The 21,539-nt window shown below is 43.3% G+C and overlaps 1 protein-coding gene across 2 annotated transcripts; it reads right to left on the minus strand.

Annotated features, from left to right (window-relative positions):
* Window positions 1-5,380: 5,380 nt before the first annotated feature.
* NFYB (nuclear transcription factor Y subunit beta) lies at window positions 5,381-20,451 on the minus strand. Of its 2 annotated transcripts, none has more exons than XM_085049648.1 (7): window positions 20,293-20,451; window positions 12,153-12,246; window positions 11,532-11,662; window positions 9,463-9,660; window positions 7,673-7,754; window positions 6,732-6,811; window positions 5,381-6,515 (listed from the first exon to the last, which is right to left on the minus strand). In XM_085049648.1, exons 2-7 carry the CDS (start codon window positions 12,244-12,246, stop codon window positions 6,483-6,485), a joined length of 618 nt encoding a protein of 205 aa, XP_084905774.1. In that variant the 5' UTR covers window positions 20,293-20,451; the 3' UTR covers window positions 5,381-6,482. The 2 variants fall into 2 exon arrangements, with proteins under 2 accessions (XP_084905774.1, XP_084905775.1); XM_085049649.1 differs by having other exon boundaries at window positions 20,265-20,405.
* Between the last annotated feature and the right edge of the window lie 1,088 nt (window positions 20,452-21,539).

The following is a 21,539-nucleotide window of genomic DNA, read 5'->3' on the forward strand; positions in this document are numbered from 1 at the left end:
AGGATTTGAATTGTGTTCATATCCAGTTCTGCTCAAAATGACACCATCCTGGGGCAACTTGCTAAACTTTCATGGCAGCTGAGTGTGGGGAGCTCTTGTGGGGATAAGCAATATGTGTTGGCAGAAACAGAGGAGCAACTGAAAGGTCTACTGGATTTTTTCTAGACCTCCTTAAGAGATTTCACACAAGAAACTGCTAAAAGTTGTGTGCTCCAAATTGGTCCCTTCCTTGTGTTCCTAGATATTGTAATAACTTGTTGTCTTGTTGTTTGTGATGCTTGCATTAGTGGAAAACAAATGGGAAAACCTAAAAAATCAGTGAAGAATCCCCTCATGCTGTTTTGTTTCTGTTAATAAGATTATCAGAGTAGGAGTAGTTATTTTCTCTTGAAGGCAAATTTGAACTTGCTGAATGAATTTATCTTAAAAACAACTCAGACTTATTTATATTTTCTTTATAGCATTAGCTGGTCCCTAGTGTATTTTTATATTTCCAGTTAGCTAAACATGAGGGCTTTTATTCTGTGGCTTCCAGCTCTGACACCAAAGCATTTCCAGATTCCCAGGACAGGGGTGGAGCACTGACTGCTGCACTGTGTGGGCAATGAGTGTGTTCCTCCTCCTGTTAATAGCAGTGAAATCTTCATTTTGGGGTGTTTGCAATTGATCTGCAAGTGGAGATCCCTTTTATTAGAATTTCCAGTAGTTAGCTGAAACTCCATCGTTATGTGCCTCATGCTAGGTGGTGAAAAAATGGCATTGATGAACATGGTAAGTTAAAACTTGCTCTGTTCCCTAAATCTTTCAAAAGCCTGAAGTGCTTAATAGTACTTGTTGGACTTACAGCCCTGAGGGGAACAACAAAAATATCTCCCAAACTGAGGCTGGGCGTAGTTTGCTGTCATTGTCTTTTTGAGGGATTCTTGCCTCTCACAAGCATCTGCTTTTAATATCTGACGTGATTGTTAAGTTGGTACAGCAGCTCCTTAAAATGAAAGCTTAGGCTTGGATGTGGTGTCTTCAAAGAGAAAAAGAGACAAAGCATTTCACTGTGTCCTAGTGTTCGTGGAGTTATTTCTGCATCTGTTGAAATGATAAAATACTGTTATCCACACATGGAAATGATCAATATACAGTTATTTCTAAGTGATTCTTATACGAGGCACACTGGGTATATGCCATTTTAGAAGGTTCAAAACCTTTTAGAAAGTTCTAAACGTTGGTTTTGTTTACATCCTGAGGTTTTTTTTGTTTCCACTCATTTAAATGTTTATTTCCAGGGATTCTTAACTGCCTTTTAGAGTGACCATCACTCTTGCATGCAGTGCCAGAAATTCTCGTTTAACAAAAAGTTATTAGGTACAAGCAGGATCTTGTACCATTGAGCAGTATTAACAAATATCCCAAACTTTTCTTTTTAGTAACAGTTTTCTAATTATTTCTTCATTGTACCTTGCCTGAGTTGGGAAGTAACCTTTATATGTTGACTTTAAATGCTGCCTGCTGCAGAAGAAAAGTGTTTGGAGTCTGGGAGCAACTCTCTGAAATTACTGTGCTGCAAAAGAAGACCTGAAATATCCATCTAACAGTCTGAGGTTTCAGCTACTTACATTACAGCCATCTGAAGCAACATGGGAGTTGTCAAGCCAGACAGCACCAAATGGCCAGTTATTGTCAATATTTCTTTTTCTGGTGTGTACAGAACTTGATCCCACTGCCTCTGCTCCAGAGAGATTTTGGATGAGTTTCAGCTGCTTGGCTTGTAAAACGTGGCTGTTGCTTGTGGTTTTGGATAGAGTGAGACTTGTCCTCTGCTGCAGCACTCCCCAGGCTCCACAGTCTCCATGTTCCCATCCCACAGTGATGGAGCCTGTGCTTCCTTGGAGCACAAATGCTCTCCAGCTGGCTGGAGGTGAGATTTTGAATCCTTTCCCTTCTCCCTCCGTGCTTGGCTTTTCCTGGCAGTTGCTCTAGGCATCTCCCTGTTCACCAGGCTGCTTTTCCCAGGATGTTTCACTACACATGGAGCTCAGCTGTCTATGGGTTTGGATGTCCTGGCTGGGGCCAAGGAGGAGCTGGACACTGCAGAAACAAACTTGCAATTCAGCATCCTTTATCTGTGCCATGCTGCTCTGGACAGCCATGGGACAGGAGCTCTGCTGGGGTCAACTGTGACTTCCCCCAGGGTGCAGAGAGAAGTAAAAGTAATATATTCTGCTCCTAATGTCCTGTTGCAAAGGTTTTAGCTGCAGCTGTATTTGGAGTGGTACAGCACTCACACCTGAACTGAGGTGGATTTATTTGCTGTGCATGGTTTTATTTGCTGTGTGTGCTGCTGCACAGGCTGGGTAAGAAATCAGCCCAAAGGATGCTGCTCTGACCAGCAGATTTAAACCCTCAATAGCTTTCTTTCACTCAAAAGCAAATCAGGTGCCATTGCTCTGATAAATGGATCCTCTGGCCCAGTGTGCTGCAGTAAAATATTCCAGGAAATTTGCCTGGAAGATTTTTTAGGGTAGCTGATTCCCTCTGAGTGCTGTGCGCTGCGTCACCCCTGGCTCTGCCTCCACAGCTATCCCTGGAGAATTGGATTTAATAAACTCAGTGCAGCTGGCACCAATTTGGAGATTATTGTGCATAGCAGCAAACTGCCCTCCCTCCCTAGAGCATGTGGCCTTGGATGTCACTGCAAGCTGAACTGGCAGTTTCCAGGGAGCTTCCCATTAAACTTTTACATGCTGAGGGTCAGAGGTGACATTGCACTCCATTACCATGCCAATTTCACAGATCAATAGGTAAACGGATCAATTTTTGGTTGCTCAAATGTATTTTTCAGCCTTTGAAAGGGCGAAAGTGTGAATTATTTTGCCAGAACAGCATATTTGATTTCCAAAGAGGAGAAAGTGGTTGGTATTTTCAACTAGGTACATGTCCTACAGTGTCCCACAGCCAAAAGGCTTCCTCCCACCACTGCTGTTTAACCATTAGAGTTGACATTATCAATGTTTAACTTCCCCTAGCACTGCTTGAGCCCTATATAAAATAGTTTTTTAATAGCATTACTCATCTTAGAATCTATATACAGGTTTGGGGTTTTTTTTCATCTACAGACACAAGAAAATTCACTTGAAATTTAAGTGAAAAACTTCCTTCTTCTACTTGGTACAAATCAAACCCCCAAAAAGCCAAGCCTGCCCCATTTGATAATACAGTGATTTAAAAACAAGTTGTCTTAGTGCTGTAAATATAACTGAAGCAGCAAGTCTCCATGACTTAAGTGCAACATTAATCACACTCAGAGCTCTGCAAAATCAGGAATATTATAGCTGTAAGCAAGGCTGCTGCCACCTCCTATCATGACAGCAAGGTGCTGAGGAAAACACAAACCCTTGGCTCTCCCCTTGCTGGGCACTGAGCAATCTCTGGGCTGTGCAGTTGCCCAAATGCCTCCTCTCCTGCCACAGGCAAGGGAGAAATCACCTAGCCATGCTTACACTGTGTTCATGAGCATCATCCTCAACCTCTGCAACAGGGATCATCCTACATCCTTCACAGATCCAGAGTGCAGGTCAAGGAAGCTCTTTGAAGAATAGCCCACAGCATTCAGGCTGATTTTTACCTACAGGCACATAAGGGTCAGTGGGTATTTGGGATGTATCATCTCATGGCAGAACTCCATCTGTGTTCTGCCTACACCATCCAGCCATGTATTTTAGCATTCAGCAGAGATCAGAAGAGAGGAATAAATACAATAGTTAACAATGCATGTGTACATCAACAAGACTGGTAAAGGCAGAGCCTCAGCTCCCATTAATGCCTGTAATGCAAATGGGATGTAGAACACCATCTAAATTAGCTTTTCTCAGAACTGCACTTTGACTAGAGATAACAGTTTCCGTGCTTTCAAAGACACCAAAAGCATTCTAAAGAAATATCTGAAGGATCAAGTTACACAGAAATTAATAAAAATAAATTTCTGTGGTAAAACTTGCTTGTGCCATGAAGAGGCACCTAAAAAACAGTCACTGTTCTTGGAAAAAGATCTTTGAACATCACTGCTATTTCCACCAGCCTTTCTGCAAGTCTTAGCATAGGCTGCCACAGCTGGCTGGAGCTCAAGCTGTTTGGGGCAATCTCAGTTCAAACAAAACATTCAGAAGACCAAAGACGGCAGTTCTGTAGAAACAGATGAGATGTAGCAGGAATGGTTATTCTTGGTTTGGGTCTCAGCTACTTGTAAATTTTGAATACATAGAAAGAGCAAAATGAGAACACAGATCAGTTGTTAAACAAAAATAAAGAGTACAGTGGTTGTGCTACTGCTGATATAAATTAGGCAAGTATTTCTTCAGACCATTTGTTTTATTTGATGTACCATGGCTACAGTACCCTGCAAACTTTTGGTAGGAGAATGGGTTCAGAGAGACATGGAACAAAGTTTTGAACTGTTACTTTTACTCTGTAGAATAAGCAAGTTGATTGCAATTTTCTTTTTTTGTCCCTAGCCCTCAGAGGGTGACAGAGGGAAGAAAAAAAAAAGAAAAACAAAGTATCAGCTTCATTGCTCATATGATGGTGTATAAACCACAAACATAAAACACTTCAACACAAACTCACAGGAGAGAGGGCAGACTGAAAAATGTTTCAAGCAAGTGTGTGGAATCACCTCAAGCTCCTTCCTCTACATCAAAATGCCAAATCTCTCCTAGCTTCTCCTTCTGATATCCCAGCTTTTTTCCACTGCAAATCTGGGAACCTCAAGAACAGGCTATGCTGGCCTGAAATAAATGCAATACAAACAGAAGGGGCTCGTGTAGGGATTGTGTTATTCATTTTTGCATTTAATGAAAAACTCCAGTTGTTCAGTCATAGCTGCTGAAGAACGACAGGCTGCCACAAACCCCAGAACATCCCTCCAGACCACCCCAGAACACACTGGATCCCCTCCAGAGGCTCTGCCAGCAGGATGCTGACTGGGAAGAAACACTGCTTAAATCTGCACATACAGATTTAGCTAAAGAACTGCCTAGTTCAGGCTTCTGGGATATCTTGGGTTAAGCTAATTTCCCAATATTGAACTGTTACTTTTTTTTGTTTTGGTAAGAAAAGACAAAAACCAGCAAGAAATTATATGGCAACAGTTTCAAGGTGTGGTTTGCTTAAATTAATAACAGGTACGTGGAAAGATAATTAATATATTACATTTCAGTCCACTGCAAACAGTAAAAATACCAAAGGTCCCAAAATTCAGTCTGAGTAAGACACATGACTAAAATCCCCACCCCTACCCTAACAGTCTAAGACATGGCAACAAAATTCCCCACCCCATTATTAAAGAAACAGCAATGTTACCAAGAACAGCTCACTAAATATACAGAACTACATTACCTAGGTAGAGTTTATTGCAAAACCAGGAAAGAGACAGCAAACCTGAAGTGTGTCTTCCATTTCACATTTGTATCACTTGTTCAGCTTTCAGCCACTCACACATTCACTCACTCACACACACACAGCACTCAGCCTGAACACAGAAAGTCACTACCACTTTTGAGTTCCCACAGGCTCACAAGAAACGTTAAAACATTTCAGTAAAAAGTTAAAATGAGATCTTTTTACCACAAGGACTATAAAATCCACCCCCCCCCTTACCCTTGGATTTCTAAGTTTGGGGTTCTAAAAGCCATACATAAAAAGGAAGAGTTATTTCAACAACAGAAAGACTACCTTAAAAGTATCAAAAGTAAGTCTAAGGAGAGTTAATACAACTGAAAAAAACAAATAAAAGAAAACCTGCATCGCACAGTCAGTGCTTTCATTAACACTGTTGATAAGCTCTAAACCTCTAAATGTAGTAGAGCATTCATTGGTTTTGATTAACCTTTAATTCAGAAGTTACATTAGAAAAAACAGTTGTAGCAATTCTTTTGAGCTGCTAGTTTCATGAGGAAAAAGTCCCTTTCAAAATTTCAATAAATAAGCTGACATGTAAAGTTAGTTGAGGTTGTCATGCAAGACAAGTTACATAACCAAGACTAACTCAATCTTTATAATAAAGGCAACTGGCATTCAAAAATGAACTTTACCCTTACAATTTTATTCAAAGGGTAAACATGAATTAACCCAGCTGTTTACCTGAATTACAAAAGTAACATGATTCAATATGAAAATAAGAAACTGTCTACAAATCTCTGACAGTAATAAATTGCAATATACAATGCATACAGGAGTTATACAGAGCAACAAACTCTTGTACAAAACAAAAATACTTTAATACCTTTAAAATCCAATTATTTCTTTAAAATCATCATGAAAAAGATTTGAGTCAGAACTCACACCTCAATTAGTCAAGCTTCTGGTAGCTACATTACAGCTATTTAATATACAAAGAGATAAATCTCTTCACCAGTCATTAAAACTGCCTCTTCGTTAGAGTTGCACAGGTTTTCCGTCTCACGTTCCCAGATGGAAAGTTTTCTTCAAAATCATGAGAACTGAATTTGTTGAACACCAGAGATCTAGAGAAAGAAAATGCATGCTTACATTCCAGTGCACCTTTTCTGAAACAGCTGAGCAGTCCACAGCAAGCAGCCAGGAACTCTCAGTGTTGGAGTGGCACAACAACCACCATCACAGGATTAAATAAAATGAATTCTCATTTTTCAGAACAGAGCAGCTGAACTAGTGATTGGACTTTAGCAGCAGAAGGGAGAGTAGGGGATTGGAGACAGTACCTGTTGATATGATGTTGTGTAGACCATAACATTCTGCTGTTGGCCATCTGTGGTTATTAAGCCTGCTGGCAACTGGTTAGCTGAAAGAAAGAGCATTTAAAAAAAGTTAGGAATTGCTTGACCCATAAAGCCTTGTTTGATGTGTCTATCACCCTTAAATCAATTTTATTGGGGTTCACTCCAGCACTACAGAGCCATTAATCTGCAGACAGTTACATCCACATGGTATAGACACACTGGTTACCAAGTGTTACAAGTGAACAAGTTTATTCCCATTCAGAAGAAACACTTAAAATCCAACTGCATTTTGCTCTGGGACTAAGACTGCACTTGTTCTTGCCCTGTATGTCTGAAGCAATGCCCACAGCTGTACACAGCCAAATGCAGTGGAGCTCATCAACCTGACCATTGAAAATGCCATCTCCAGTGCTCAATATCCCAAGGAACCTGGAGAATTCAGTTGGCTTTGTTTAAACACAAAGGTAGCACTTGAACACACCCATGGTGGGAGGAACGCAATGAAATCATTGCACTGCTTATAAACTGGGATCCATCAGGAACTCCAGAATATGGAAGCCCCATGGAAAGCAGCAGAGATGAGCAGGAGCAGGCAGTGACAAAAAAAAGGCACTGCCAGAGCCTGACATTGCACTGGTTGGCTTCAGCATGTCCTTCAGGGTACACAAGAGCTCTGATTTCACAGAGAAAAGAGGAGGCCAACAAAAGGAGTAAAAAATACTTCTGAGTTACAGAGAGAAAACACAAGGAGTGATGCTCCAAGGTAAACCTTTACAATAACATGTTCAGCTCTGACATTCAGAGTAGCTGCTTTACAAAGCAAAGTAGCAAAACTCCTCGAGTAAAAGTGCTGATGCCTGAAGGAAGTGCTGTTTTTATAAAAGCTGTAGTAATAACACCATAAATTAAAAGGAATTACTTACTAAATGCTTCTTCTGTGAGCTCCTCACTTAGACCGTCTCCAGTTGTAACTGTTCCCCCAATTCCCTTTTCTCCTTTCATTGCCTAAAAAGAGAGAGCACAAAAAAAGCAAAAATAAAAAAAGGTTAAGATTTTTCCAAAGCCCCAGGAGCTCTACCCAGGTTTGAAACTTGCAGAAGAGTCACAGTGCAACAGCTGGATCTTGAAATCCAAGGCCTGTAAAACTCTATGGGATTTGAGAATGTGCATATTACATGAGTGTTTTTCATCTTAGCCACATTCCTGAAACAAAAACTTGGCAAACTAGGACTGCATGGTTCTAAGAAAGGCTTTTCACCTTCTGCAGAAAGTCAAAAATCTGTGGTAATCCAGAAGGAGTGGGTAAGAGCATTTACAAGAAATCACAGACTCTCAACGACCAAGAATGTGCAACATTTGCTTACCAACCACACACGAGCACCATCCCCATACAGCTAAGAGCTGACATTTAAAACCAAGACATGGAATTTCTTCTCCCACACCAAGGACTGCAGCCAGAAAGGATATCAGCACAGAAAGCCAAAGCCCCTAGTCATCTGCATGCAGTTTACAAGTATGAAGTTTGATGCTCTGTGCTATTGCATAAGAACATCTAGGAAAATAATGAGCATAAAAAAGATTCTCTGCAACTGCTTGCTGCAGACAAAATATTCTGTTACAAAACACAAATATTTCACTCTGAAGACACCCTTTCTGGAATGGAGATTTAAAACTGATGAGTAAAGCTATTCAACCCATCCATGCAATTAAAACCCAATCCAACTACTCTGCTACCACAGCATTTATAATCTGCAAAAATGGTCAATTAAGAACGAAAGTAGCACAGACCCAGACTTATTCAGTAGCACTGGAACCAGTCAGGCAGTACTTGCATTTTTAATAAAAGCCCATGCAGCACTATCACAGCATGTGCAGCTGCTACACAGAACTGGAAAAAGACAGCACACAGCACTATCCAACTTTATATTACACCTCCTCTTAGTCAATTATCAAGCAAATGACCTTCTGGGAAGGGGTAGCTCTAAGTGCTGTCAGCAAACCAAATATCATTAGAGAGTCTGACCTAAAAAAATCTTAGGTTTGCAAAACAAAGAAACTCTGAAGAGCATCCTTATCTACTGCACTGCCAATTTAGGCAGGGGGAGGCAGACCAGAACAAAAAACCCAAGAAGAAGCAACTTCCTATTTGAAAAAGCCTAAATTGCTGAAAGGAAAGAAGTCACTTTCTGCCAGAGAAGGGATAAATTAAACTGTTTGGATACCTAACATGAACTATGTATCAAAAGCCAACTGAGGGACAGGCTAAAGAAATAATTTTAAAAAACCTCATTGAAGCAGATAGTTTTCTATGTGAATCATTATTCCAACATGAGCAGAACATTTTTTCCTTTTGCAGATCTGAAGTCCAGACAAACAGCAGGCATTAGGCCAGTGCCTCAGAGGATGCAGTCAGTACAGTTTTATTGACTGAACCCAAAGATCGAATTAAACATTCTTAATAGGCATCTTTAAAGAACAGAGCAATTTACTACCAGCAATATATTAGGGAATTTATTCCTTTGAAAGCTTTAACTACTCTGAATCAGCAAGTCTAATCAAAATGCTTACTTCCTCCTTTTTCTCTTGACATCCTCTGGAATGCTTTTAAACATTACATTACTCCCTGACCAAGAGCTGTGAGATACTGTGCAGGTTACCCAGGATATGAGCACAGCCAGGTTAAATAAATGAGGAATTACCCATATATACCAACCTCTCTGAATTTTTGGAGATATAACTTCAAAGGTTCAACATAGCTGTCAAACCCCAAGGTAGACATGGCAAAGAGAATATCCTCTCCATTGATGGTCTTTCTTTTCTCTTGGTGACACCTCTCACTTGCTTCTGATGTTATAAAGCTGATGAATTCACTTACACACTCTTGTACACATTCCTTTGCGTCCTTAGCAATCTAGTAAGGAAAAAGAATCATAAAATCACTAATTAAGACACAAGATTTTTAAAAAACTTACCACAAAACCCCAAAGAATACACCAGATAATAAAGGAAACATCCCAAAACCCAGTGATAATGTCCATTTAGGCAACACCTGTACAGGGAACCACTGGATGTCCTCACTGCTCTATGTTAGACCAGCTGCAACATGATTTTACCCATGTTTTACTATTTCAAGCAGCACAGCCAACTGCCAGGATCTCCTGAAATCCTAAATAAATTCTGTACAAGCTTTTAAACACAGATGAATCTCAGTACTTCTTGCTTTGCTTACCTGTGTCTCTTCAAACCTGTTCATTACAATGCCATAGCCACTTCCATCTTCTTTTTAAGAGACCCAGCAGTTCCAATCCCACTGCAGCACATTCCCACAAATTCAGCAATAACAAGTATTTTTATCCTGCCCAGACTCAAGGACTAGAATATATGCCTAGCAGCAAGCCTTTCTAATGCTTCAGTATTCTGGTATAAATTTTCCAAATGAGAATTCAAATGAAGAAACATATGCCCCTGGCAAGAATGAAGGAAGTAAATTTGATTATAGTTTTCAGCTGGACAAAAGTAATTTACCTGACTTAAAATTACAGCAAGCATTACTCATGATTACTTGGGAAGCTGACAGGAGTCAACAAAAGTATTATAATAATTAAGGTTCTTATTCTTCACATGAGGAGAACCAAAAAAAAATGAAGCAGTAACTGTGTGCAGCATCTTCACTAGTTCCTCTGATATTTTCAGACACGTAGGGTGAGATTTTCAGGAGAAGTCATCAGCCAGAAGCTTCCCTTGCAGGTTTTCACAAGAAAAAAAATCCTGACTTTTCAAGAGAGCTCTACATCCCATATGCTAAATTCTTGAGAAAAATCTCATCTTGATCACTAAAAATTTATGACAATATGGACTAGGGTAGAGCTTTTCACAGCAAAGTTATAAATGTAACACCCAGCTCTCCAGAAAGCCATGAACACTATGAAAATACAAGCAGATGCAAGTAAATTATGTCTTGTCTCTATTTAGAGTTATGTCAAAAAAAAAAAAAAAAAAAAAAGAGAGATCAATTTTAGCTGTTTTAGGTAGAGGAAATGTTACTGTGGCTGGAATTGTATTGAAATACAATTAGAGAAACTGCAGGTCACAGGAGCCCTGCAAAGGTTTAAGATAAACAGGTAGAATGATGAAACACTTATACAATCACCAGCTCAGCAGAATGGATTAAAAAGTCTATTCTTAGAAGTAAGAAATAAATAAGGCTTTCAATATCTGGCCTTATCTGCTCCGTGGTATAAAGCAGACTTCTCAGGTCACTTTGGCATCTGGAAATGTGAATATTTAGGAGATGGCAGGTTAACCATTCTCTTTCCTTCAGGATGAGAACTGGATTTCTATTTCAGCCAAAATGATTCACTTATTCCAAATTTTATGCACTCAATGAAAGCAGACTAAATCTCTCAAGAGAATTGAACAGGAAATATTCTTAGTGATACAGGATTGTCATCAAATCTGATCCTTTATGACAGTTTCAGAGAACACATCTTAAAAAAAGGAAGCTCTTGAAACCCCTATGAAGAATAGTTCTGGATGCTCTAATTACAGTGGTTACTAAAAGCTTTCAGAAATCAAAAAAAATGGACTTGGTCTCACAGAAAGCTAAAAAAAATGGACTTGGTCTCAATCACCTCCTGGTCCCCTTTTTTTTTTTTCCCTTTCTTTTATAATGCTTTTCTCCAATAAACCAGCATCATTTTGGAAAAATATGTCAGCTCAAGTTCACTGAGAGGAAGGAATAAAACTCATTAACACACTTTCTTTACCAGTCAAGGGTATTACCTTTCCTGTTTGGGGTATGGCATTTTTCATTATCCTTGCCACATTTGCAATTGGAAGGTATATATCTTGTTCTCTAAAACTCTCTTTTGAGCCATTTGTGTCTTCGTGATCATTCATGCTGTCCTCTGTGTCTAATGAAAGGAAGAAAAGTTAACAGAAATTGTATTTGACAGGCAGCAGGCAATAATTAAGTCAGTTTAAAATCTTACACTGAAGGATGAAGACCTTTTAAAGCACAGTGTGTTAACATCATAGAAATAATTTAAAAAAAAGATGCAACATCAGGGTACCCCTTTAAAGATAGTATCTTTATCACATTATGCACAGAAGTGTACATGGCTGCTGATCACCAAGCATTCTTAATGTCATGTCAAAATACAAACTGTTTCCCAGAATGTCAATTTTTTTGTCATCCCCTCAAGGTCTTGATGCCAACATTGAAAAATCCAACCTCCCCCCTTCAGACTGCAGAAAAAATGCTTTATACAGCGAGGCATTACAAAAACAATTGCAAATTCTTAGCCTGAGAGAAGATAGCAGAGAACTGTACAAGAACTGGAAGAAAAAAATATATACACACACACACAGAGAAATAGCTGTATTTAGTCTCTCATTTCTTACCATCGTGAGGCTGTATCACATAGTGACTGCCACCAATGTAATCTCCAGCAATTCCTAACTGAGAAGCATCTGTTGTGGAGTTATCACCATCCATCTACAACCAGAAGAAGGAAACCTCTCAGATGTGATTGTTACCTCTTCAAGTGAAGCTATTACTGAAACTCAGCACAGTAATCAAACTATGAGATCAATTTATACAAAGCATAAATATTTTGTTATTGGAGAACAGCATTCCCACTGTCACACCTAAGTTTTATTCACAGTCGAAATTGTTCAACTGTTTTGTGAGGCTTCCCAAAAAACTCAGCCAGAGTCACAGGCCATGCAGAGAATCATTTGGTTCATGTACCACATAGATAGCAACCTTGTGTTGTCCCCTTGAGAGTCTGACCAGAACATGCAAGGTGTCTCTGAACAACCCCCAAATCCTACACCAGCCCCCTGCTCACTGATTGCTCTGCCTGTTAATTACTACCCAGAGTGCATCCTTCACTCACCTCTAACTCTATGTTGGTTTGTCAAGCCCACTGACAAACTTCTAGACCTCAGGAGCAGCTCTGCATCCTCATCCTCCCTGAGACACCAGTTACTCCTGTGTGCTTGCTGAGTCGTGTTTTCCTTTCCCTGGTCCCACCCTGCCTCACTCTCTGGCCATCCTGAAATGCCCCTCTCCCTATGTTCTGATGTGGTGGCCAACAAGACTTCTTGAGGCTTTGGAGATGGGGTCACAGTTTAATAGGTAATGTGAATGCCAGGAGAAAAAGAGAAGCCAAAAGAGCCTGTACTTCCCTGCTTCTCACTGACAAGCTCCACACAGCCCCTGGGGAGGCAGAGCCCAGCTGAATTCCCTCACTGACCCCATACCTCCTGTGTGGGGACCTTGGTGTCTTTGAAGGGTGAGACCACGCAGCTCACTTTTTTACACAACCATTAGCCTGAAGAGGGAGGGAAGGAGGGAGAAGCAATGTTGTGCTATTTTTATACTCACACAGAAATATGAGCATTTAACCTCTCACTAATCTGCACTTTGCTTGTGGCCACAGGGCTGAGGTTCACTTTGAAACTTTCAGGCAACATCTGGTGTTACACTCAGCACAGATGCACAGGTAACACAAGCACTGCTCACGTTCAGCAACAGCTGGATGGAGCCTGAGGAGCTGCTCAAGAGAAGAAGACTCTTCCACCTCTTCTTCATTGTACAGAATCTCACACACACACACTTTTATAAACCTCAGGTGCCTTTTGATTGGCTTTTGTAAAACAGCTTCACTTCTTACACAGCAGCTCTGTGTAACATGTTGTAGGCATTACCCTTCCATGTGCCAACTTTCACATGAATTCACTTTGTCTGCATTTTGCAGATTCTTTGTTGGGAGATTTAACTTTGCTTTTCAATCTCCCAAAGGGGTCTGCAGTTTGCTTACTCAGCTTACTGTAATAACAATGTAAGGATATCACAATCCTGCACGTCATGATCACCAAAACTGACATCATACATCTTTAAGAGAATTGTGCCTCTCTCTTCCTTCTGCACTTTGAAACAATTAAAATTGCAGTCTGGTAATTCCCAAAAGCTACCCCCAAAATAAAAGTTACAGTTTTCTGGTAGTTTTGTTCTCAATTCCAGCTCTCTGATCCCTACTAGAATTCAATTCAGGATCTCAACAATCTTTACTCAGCCCTAGTACTATTTTAAATACCTTGATCTTTCTTTCCATCTCTTTTTCAATCTTCTGTGAAACATTTCTTCTAACATATTTCCTTCCTCCAGGGTTGCAATATTCTTCAAATTTCTGCCATGATGTTATAATTCACTTGTTTCTGCTCACTCCTCCTGCAGGCTACTCTATCTGAATCTTTATTGCCAAGACCCAGCAACACTATTTAAGAAATCATCTTGCTTTCATTAGCCCAGCTTGCCTTCAAAAGATAATTCCTGCTTGAATCTCATTCAAACCTCTGCTGCATCTACAGACAGTTTTGGTCTTATTAGACTAATGTCAAGGTAATACTTTTGCTTCTACTCTTTTCTGTGTGCACTGTGTGCACATCTACTCACAGGATGTATTATTTCACCATTAGTGGGAATTTGTGCAGATGTTTATCAACACTGTGAAAGTAACTAAAATAGTGATTAGCAAAACTGACAGGAAAAGGCAACAGAAAAAGGCAGATCTGACTCAGACAAAGAAAACAGACACAGATAGCCTAATATCAACTGAAAGTACTTCTGTTGGTATTACTTGAAGAAAGATTTTTAGCTGCCAGGACAGCCGTGGGACAGGAAATTAGGGACAGCACTAACACCCTTCTGCAAAATGCTTAGCATAACCAGGTCCTGATCCAGGCCCACAGGAAAATTCATGTTGGAAGTGGCTGTGGGAGGTCTCTACTCCAACCCCTGCTAAAAGCAGGGTCAGCTCCTAGCTCAGAGCAGAGCACTCAGGGCTTTCTCCAGCCACATCTTAGAGGCCACCACAGACAGATTCTCCCTCCACAGCTTGGCTGGCCTCATGGTGAGGAACAGAGTGGATCTCAGCACACTACTTCAACCCAAGGAAGTTGATGGAAGAACTTCAGCCAGATTTGTCATTCAATTCAAGTCTAGATCCAGGCATCTGAATATAGCAACTGTAATTAATATGCCATCCAGTCACCCTACTAGTATTTCTTTGAGACTGACAGATGACAAACATGACCTTGCAGGAAAATGTGGCCACTGCTGTGTCATCTCATAAGGAAGTTACACACTCATGCACTACAGTGTTCATTTCAGATGTTCAAAACTCCAGTCAATCACCATATTATCTGATTGCCAAGCTCAGTACAAATTCTGTCATACAACAGTGCTGAGAAAATGAGAAAATGCTGTTCTCAATATACTGTTGCTAATTAATCCCCCTCCTTTAAACAAACTAACAAAAACCCCAAACAACCAATAAAACCCCCCCAAAACCATGACACAAAGTAAATTTTGTGTCCCTGAAGCTGCTCTGGAAAGGCAGCAGTCCAAAGTAGCATACAAACAACACCTTGCCTACACTAACTGCAGTCACTGGGAGACTAAGAAGGACAACATGGTCCTTATGCTGGCACGTTTACTAGGAAGACCTACAACTTTGGATGGAAGTAGATCCTAGAACAGGCAAAACCCTGGGAGATCTAATCCTAAAAGGTTCAGATGGCCAAAACTCTCCTCTCAGATCTTGCTTTAGACCCCTGAGCTGTTACAACTTCCTTTAAAGAGAAATAGCCATGTGCAGAATACAAACCACATCTGCATGGCAGTTTCAGCATGGAAACACTGCAATGCCTTTTCAAACAAGAGCATCTCCTACCTCTGTGTGGCTACCAAACTGCACGAAGGAGAGCTTCCAACCCCTTGGTGCTCCAGCAGCAGGAACTGTGCACAACTGCAAGAAGCAATTACTACTGGTTGTACATTATCCTCAGCCTCCAGTGCTAGGAAGACACTGAAGTTCCTCCATGCAGACACATGGATTGAATCAAGACTGAGAGCAAAGCATATCAGAAGTGACATGTCAGTCTCTAAAATGACCATGCCACTATCTGATTTTATCAGCAAGCAGGGAGAGTCAACAAGTACAGGATACATACATTCAGCACTACACTGCAAAAAACAGTTGAATACAGAGCAGCAGCAAAATGTTTTCTGTTAGTGGTTTTCTGTTTGGTTTTTTCATCTCTAATAAAAAAGAATATTAATAGGGATATACAACTTAATTGAAGCATGGAAATTAACTGAAGAAATATGTTAAAAGAGAAACATTTCAAGGGCATCAAAGAAAGTTCAGGATAAGATGTAAGTAAATTAACATACAGGTTTACACTGACATCTGGTATAAATATTCTGGAGGATACTTTAAAAAATTTGCTCCTGTCAGCTGCCCTCAACTCAGACTGTTCCTATAACATGTCTGTACTAAACTAATAAAACATCAGTATCTCAAAGTAAATCTTGCATCCTGTTTAATCTTATGAGCTCTCTTAAGAGTGCAGTCAGTATCAGTGGCTCAGCTAAGTGATAACCAAAGAAGAATGCAAGCCCAGTCCTGCTAGCACTGAAGAGAAGGGACTAGAGCTTAGGTCAGTATAAAAGGAAAAACAAAGAAAAAAAATCAAAGAAACAAGATTTTTGTCTTCAGAACGGGGAAGTTATCTGGCAATGATTTGTAAAACTGCCCTCTTGAAGGGAAACCAAAGGCCCCTTGTGATCGAAATACTTCATGTGGTATTTACCCACCCTGTCTCCCAAAATTGCTACCCTACAAGAGGGACAGTAGAAAATTACATGCAATGAACTGAAGCACTTGGCACACATTCCATGCAGTTGTCTCTGCCAAAGAAGCAGGACAGAAACACTAACTAAAGCTGGAGGTAGTAACCACATCAGTCATTGTGGATTTGTTTTGCCACACCTTATCATGAGAGATGTAAAGCTGGGAAGAAGTGCATAACAGCAGAGACAAAAAGTTTTATTTGAACTTTCTGCACCCTCTCCTGTTAAAGATTTTTCAGTTGAAAATACAACTTTGATTTCCTTTTAATTTTCAATGACTTGTGAGGATCCTAATTTCCCACTGAATTCTCACCTGCAGCAAGAAATACCAACCGGTGAATGCATTCACAGGACATTGTTCCAGCAGATACACATGAAGCTAAACTCCTCAGCACACAGCTAGAACAAAACCAGATGCTGCACTCTCTCTCCAACTCAGGCTTCTCCAATCCCTAACATTCAGTGTTTTCCCCCCCAGCACAATAACACTGGGAGAAGCAGCCTGATGCTGAGAGGAGCAGACAGTGTCACCAAGGCTCATCAGCATCTGGGCTGTCCCAGGATCCCTCCCCTGGACCACGGGGAGGAAACCTTTCCCTAGAAAACCCAAACAGGGCACTGCCACCTTTCCACTTTCCCCCTCCATGCAACAGCCTATCAACTTTATGTCTCATCACACCAACCCCACTGACCACCACCCCCTGCACATGGATCCAGCTGTGCTAGAGCAGCTGGTGCCTCCTTCCAGACTGGCTAACATCCACAAGCACAGATAGCTCCATATAGATGGATGGACTCACAACCCATGTATTTTCACATCAGGTAGGAGTGGATAAATGACAGAGCAAACAGGAGAAAGCGAGTTTCTATGCATTCTCTTTTTTGGCAGTAGAAGAGAGAAGCTGCAGAGGAAAATAAACAAGATGAACTGAGGGACAGAGGCAGTTTTGTTGCTTTTGCAGAAGCTGGAAGAGGGCAGCAGTGCTGAACACACTGCACCAGCACCTACTTCCTTCAGTAACCTGACTGAAATCCCTGTATTTCCTTTCAAAATCAAGTTTTTTCTAGAATTTTTCATTAAAAACTAAGATTATCTGTTTATTCAAGCAGCAATCCATAAATCTTTTAAAATAAAAGTTTTATAACATTTTAAGTTGGTGATATTTTCCCTTCACTGAATAGTAACTTGAGATAGTAACTCAAGTATGCCAAGCAGCTTTTTCCTGTCAAGCAACAGGACAAGTAAGAGTTTTACAAAGCTAGTTCAGACCTGACCAATATTTTCAGCCAAAACTGTTGAATTTGCTGACACTTGCTTTTATTCTACCAATGTTATTTATGCCAATTGTTTAGTATGCATATATATAGTCACATTTTGCACTTTTTACAAGCATACTGCCACTAAACATCAATTTCTAAATACTGTGCTTCTTTAAAAAACTGTTGCAAAACTCAGTACTAATAGTCAAGTTTCTTTCTAAGCAAAATTTTAAAGGTGGAGCAACATGAGATTTGCATTTTAAGGCACTAAAGGAAGAGCCCTGCAAACCTCTTTTAAATGTTGTCAAAACAAGCTACCATACTTTCAAAGTTTCAATGTTTAAAGTTTCATATCTTGACATTATCTTAAACATTCTTTCTCATTTAATTTCTGAACATTGCCTCCCTTCATGTAATTATTACCACAAATAAGAGTTAAGCTTTGAACTGCTGTAACTATCAAATACTGAAGTCTAAAGAGTAATACCCAGAGTTCCTAACTTCTCTCAGCAGAATGCCATAGCTGTAAATGCCAGCAGCCAAGACCATATTTAATCACCTGCTCAATGCAGAGTGCAAAAGCAACTCACACAGGCCTTGTAATGATTCAGATTGAGCCATCTCGGGTGTCCTAGAGAATTACAGATGGATCCTGCCTTTACATTGTAACTGTCATGCCACAGGCCACATAAGCAAAGAAAAGAAGAAAGCAACCACTAGCTTATTGTTTAGGAACACTATGCTAATGATTATATATAACCACCATTGCTCCATTCCTGCAAGCCAACTAAAGCCTGACTCTGAATACTGCCCAAAGTGGCTCCTGCCACTTTCCTTTTTGCCCTTTTGCCAGAGCTTCTTTTGAGAAAGTGGCAATTTTTTTTTAATTGACAGTAACTGCCATCTATCAAGATGCCAAAGAAAGATTACTACAGAGTCCATGCATGGGCAGAAATTGAGATTTCTGTGTTCCTCTTTGCCCAGAAATGTTCGGATCATTGTTATTAATAATTCTGCCCTCCCAAAAGCAAGCCAAGCACACTAGGTAGCTTTTATACGACAGTTCTTTTCAGAGAAAAATCTTTTTGGTTAAGCCTCAAAGAAATTGGCAAAGCTAGAATTTGATTTTCTACAAATTAGCTGCTGCTGTATTGCAGAACATATATTATAGCTGCAGAAACATTATTAGAACACATAAATCTTTTTGTTTGTTTTCCTCTATGATTGTCTGTGAATAAAACTAGACAGTACTCCTCAGGATCACCAACCACATAATTTCTGGAGGCACAACAGTGGCTAGCACCAACAGGTCTGCCAAAGAACACCTGTCACAGCCAGAAGAGTTGTGTGGACATCGCTAATGGCACGGTCCTGTCCCTCTCCCATCTGCCATGTGTGTCACAGGACAAGTACTGATGCCACCCAGCTGTGTCTGTGCCAAAGCGAGCCGATCGATCCCATTGCCCGATTCCATGCCCTTCAATGATGCAAACACAGCCAGCACAGGGGCACCAGGGGGACCTTCCTATTCACACCAACAGCCTCCAAGCCTTGCTGGCACCCAGCTCACATCGGTCCGAGAGGTAACTCGGCTACCGTGACCCCTTGTTTACAAATGGAACAAGACGACAAGTCCTCAGTTAATCAGCAACTTTATTGTCGGTCACCCTGGCTGTGATTTCCGCGCTGGCCGCACCTGCCCGCGGCCGGCCGGGAGCCCCAGCAGCCCACCGCGGCCTCGCACTGCCGCCCGCACGGCCAGCCGGCCACTGGCACCGCATCCCGCGGCCTCGCCCTACGCTCCTCAGCCCTGCAAAATACCGCCAAACCTTCCAGGAAATTTCAGTCCCGACAACGGCGCGGGGGGGACCGGGAGGAAGGACCGGGAGGGAGGACCGGGAGGGAGGACCGGGCCGCTGTGGCCCCGCTGGCCAGCTCCCGGCCCGGGCAGGGCCCGTGGGCGTGGTGGGGGTCGCGGCCCCTGGCTCCCGCGGCGAGGGGAGGGGGCTCGGCCCGGCGGACACAAAAGAGCGCGGAGCCCCTCGGCCCGGCGCGGCCGCCACAAAGCCGCGGCCCCGGGGCACGGCGAGCGCGGAGATGGCTGGGCAGGGATGGCGGGAGGCCGAGCGCCCCGCCGGTGCCCGCCGCCGCTCAGCGGGCGGTGCGGGGAGCCGGCCGGCCCGGGGCAGCTCCGCCTGCCGCCCCCACCCCCGCCTAGGCCGCAAAATGGAGCCGGAGCGGGGAGGGCCCCGCGGAGAGAGCGGGACACCGGCGGGGGCAGCCGCCCCGCCGCCCCTGCCGACACCCGCCGCCGCTCGCCTCCCTCCCTCCCTGCCCGCCCGCTCCGCTCCCCTTCCCGCCCGCCCACCCCGCTCGGCTCCCCGGCCGCGCGGCCCCCGCGGCTCCGGCCGCACAAAGCGACGCGCGGCCGGTGCGGGGCCCGGGGCGGCAGCCCCGCACTTCCTGGTGCCCGCGGCGGCGGCGCGGCGGCAGCGCCGGGGCCCGGGGAGGGAGACGGACATTTCATTCGAGCCTGCAGTGGAACCGGTTACCAATCATTGGCCGGAGCCAGGCACAAACCTCCAGTGCGGCCCTGGTTGGCTCCCTCCGCAAATCGGCTGTTTGGTTGGACGGAAAATGGCTGCGAAGGAACCAGTCCCAGCGCGGAGCCCCGCTTCCCGCAGCCGGGCTGCCCTCCCTCCGCGCCGCCTCCCCGGCACTCGCGCCGGCTCTTCCCTCAGCGCGCGCCCTCCCGCCGGGCCGGCCCTGCCCGCCTCCTTTATGGAGCGGCCGGGGGGCGCCGAGCCCGCCCTCCCCTCACCGCGCCGGCCGGGCCGGGCACTGCGGCCGCTCAGGGCTGCCTGAGGGCCCCGCCGCCACCCAGGGCTGGCCCGCGGCAGGGATCGGTCCTGCAGGGCTGCTGCTGCTGCTGCTGGGGGCTGTGTAGCGGGGCCTGTGACCTGGCGCGGCTGTCCCTGGGGCCTCGGTGTCGCAGAATCCCAGGATGGGTCATCTGGGCCAGCCTCCCTGCTTGAGCAGGGCCATCCTAGAGCGCATGGAGCAGGGCTGCATCCGGCGGGTCCGGAATATCTCCGGTGAGGGAGACTCCACACGCTCTCTGGGCAGCCTGCTCCAGTGCGTGGTCACTCGCACAGTAAAGCTCTTCCTCGTGTTCAGGTGGAGATTCCTGTGCATCAGTTTCTGCCTGTTGCCTCTTGTCCTGGTGCTTGGGACCACCAAAAAAAGCCTGGCTCCATCCTCTGACACTCTCCCTCCAGATACTGATAGACATTGGTGACATCCCCTCTCAGTCATCGCTTCTCAAGGCTGAACAGGCCCAACTCCTCCAGCCTTTCCTCGTGGATGAGATACTCCAGTCTCCCAGTCATCCTCGTTGCCTTGTGAGGAAACCCTGGGAGATGTGGCTGGGGGAGAGTGCCCAGCTGTGTCCCACTGACCTTGTCCCTGTCCTCACCCCACCCTTGCCTCAGCAGCCTATTGTCAGCAAGGCAGGCACCATTATTATCAAGGTTCCTCAGCTTTATTCTGACCTGTCCTACACCTGGATCAAGATTCACCAGCTGAGAGGAGAACAGGTTACATCCCCCAACAACCTCCTGCATTTTGCAGTCTAAGAAAGAAGAGGCTGATTATTCGCCCCAATCGAGCCCAGAGACACTTCAGAGACCAAGTTAGAGAAGTGGGTATTTGCTTTATTCGATGCACCGGGTGTGTGGGAATTGTTCCCACCAAACACACACACCTCAGTACCCCCAAAGGCACAGTGTTATAGGTAAAATTCATGAATATTCATTACATTCTTCAGG

This window comes from Lichenostomus cassidix, chromosome 1Ab, assembly GCF_008360975.1.
Source record: "Lichenostomus cassidix isolate B80296 chromosome 1Ab, HeHo_3.0, whole genome shotgun sequence".
Lineage (NCBI taxonomy): Eukaryota > Metazoa > Chordata > Aves > Passeriformes > Meliphagidae > Lichenostomus > Lichenostomus cassidix.

Excerpts from the sequence above, each read along its gene's own strand:
- NFYB (XM_085049648.1), bottom strand. The coding sequence starts at position 12,246 with ATGGATGGTGATAACTCCACAACAGATGCTTCTCAGTTAGGAATTGCT. Across the intron at positions 9,661-11,531 it reads CCATACCCCAAACAGGAAAG|ATTGCTAAGGACGCAAAGGA; the intron begins GTAATACCCTTG and ends TTTCCTTACTAG. Across the intron at positions 6,812-7,672 it reads GCTCACAGAAGAAGCATTTA|CTAACCAGTTGCCAGCAGGC; the intron begins GTAAGTAATTCC and ends TCTTTCTTTCAG.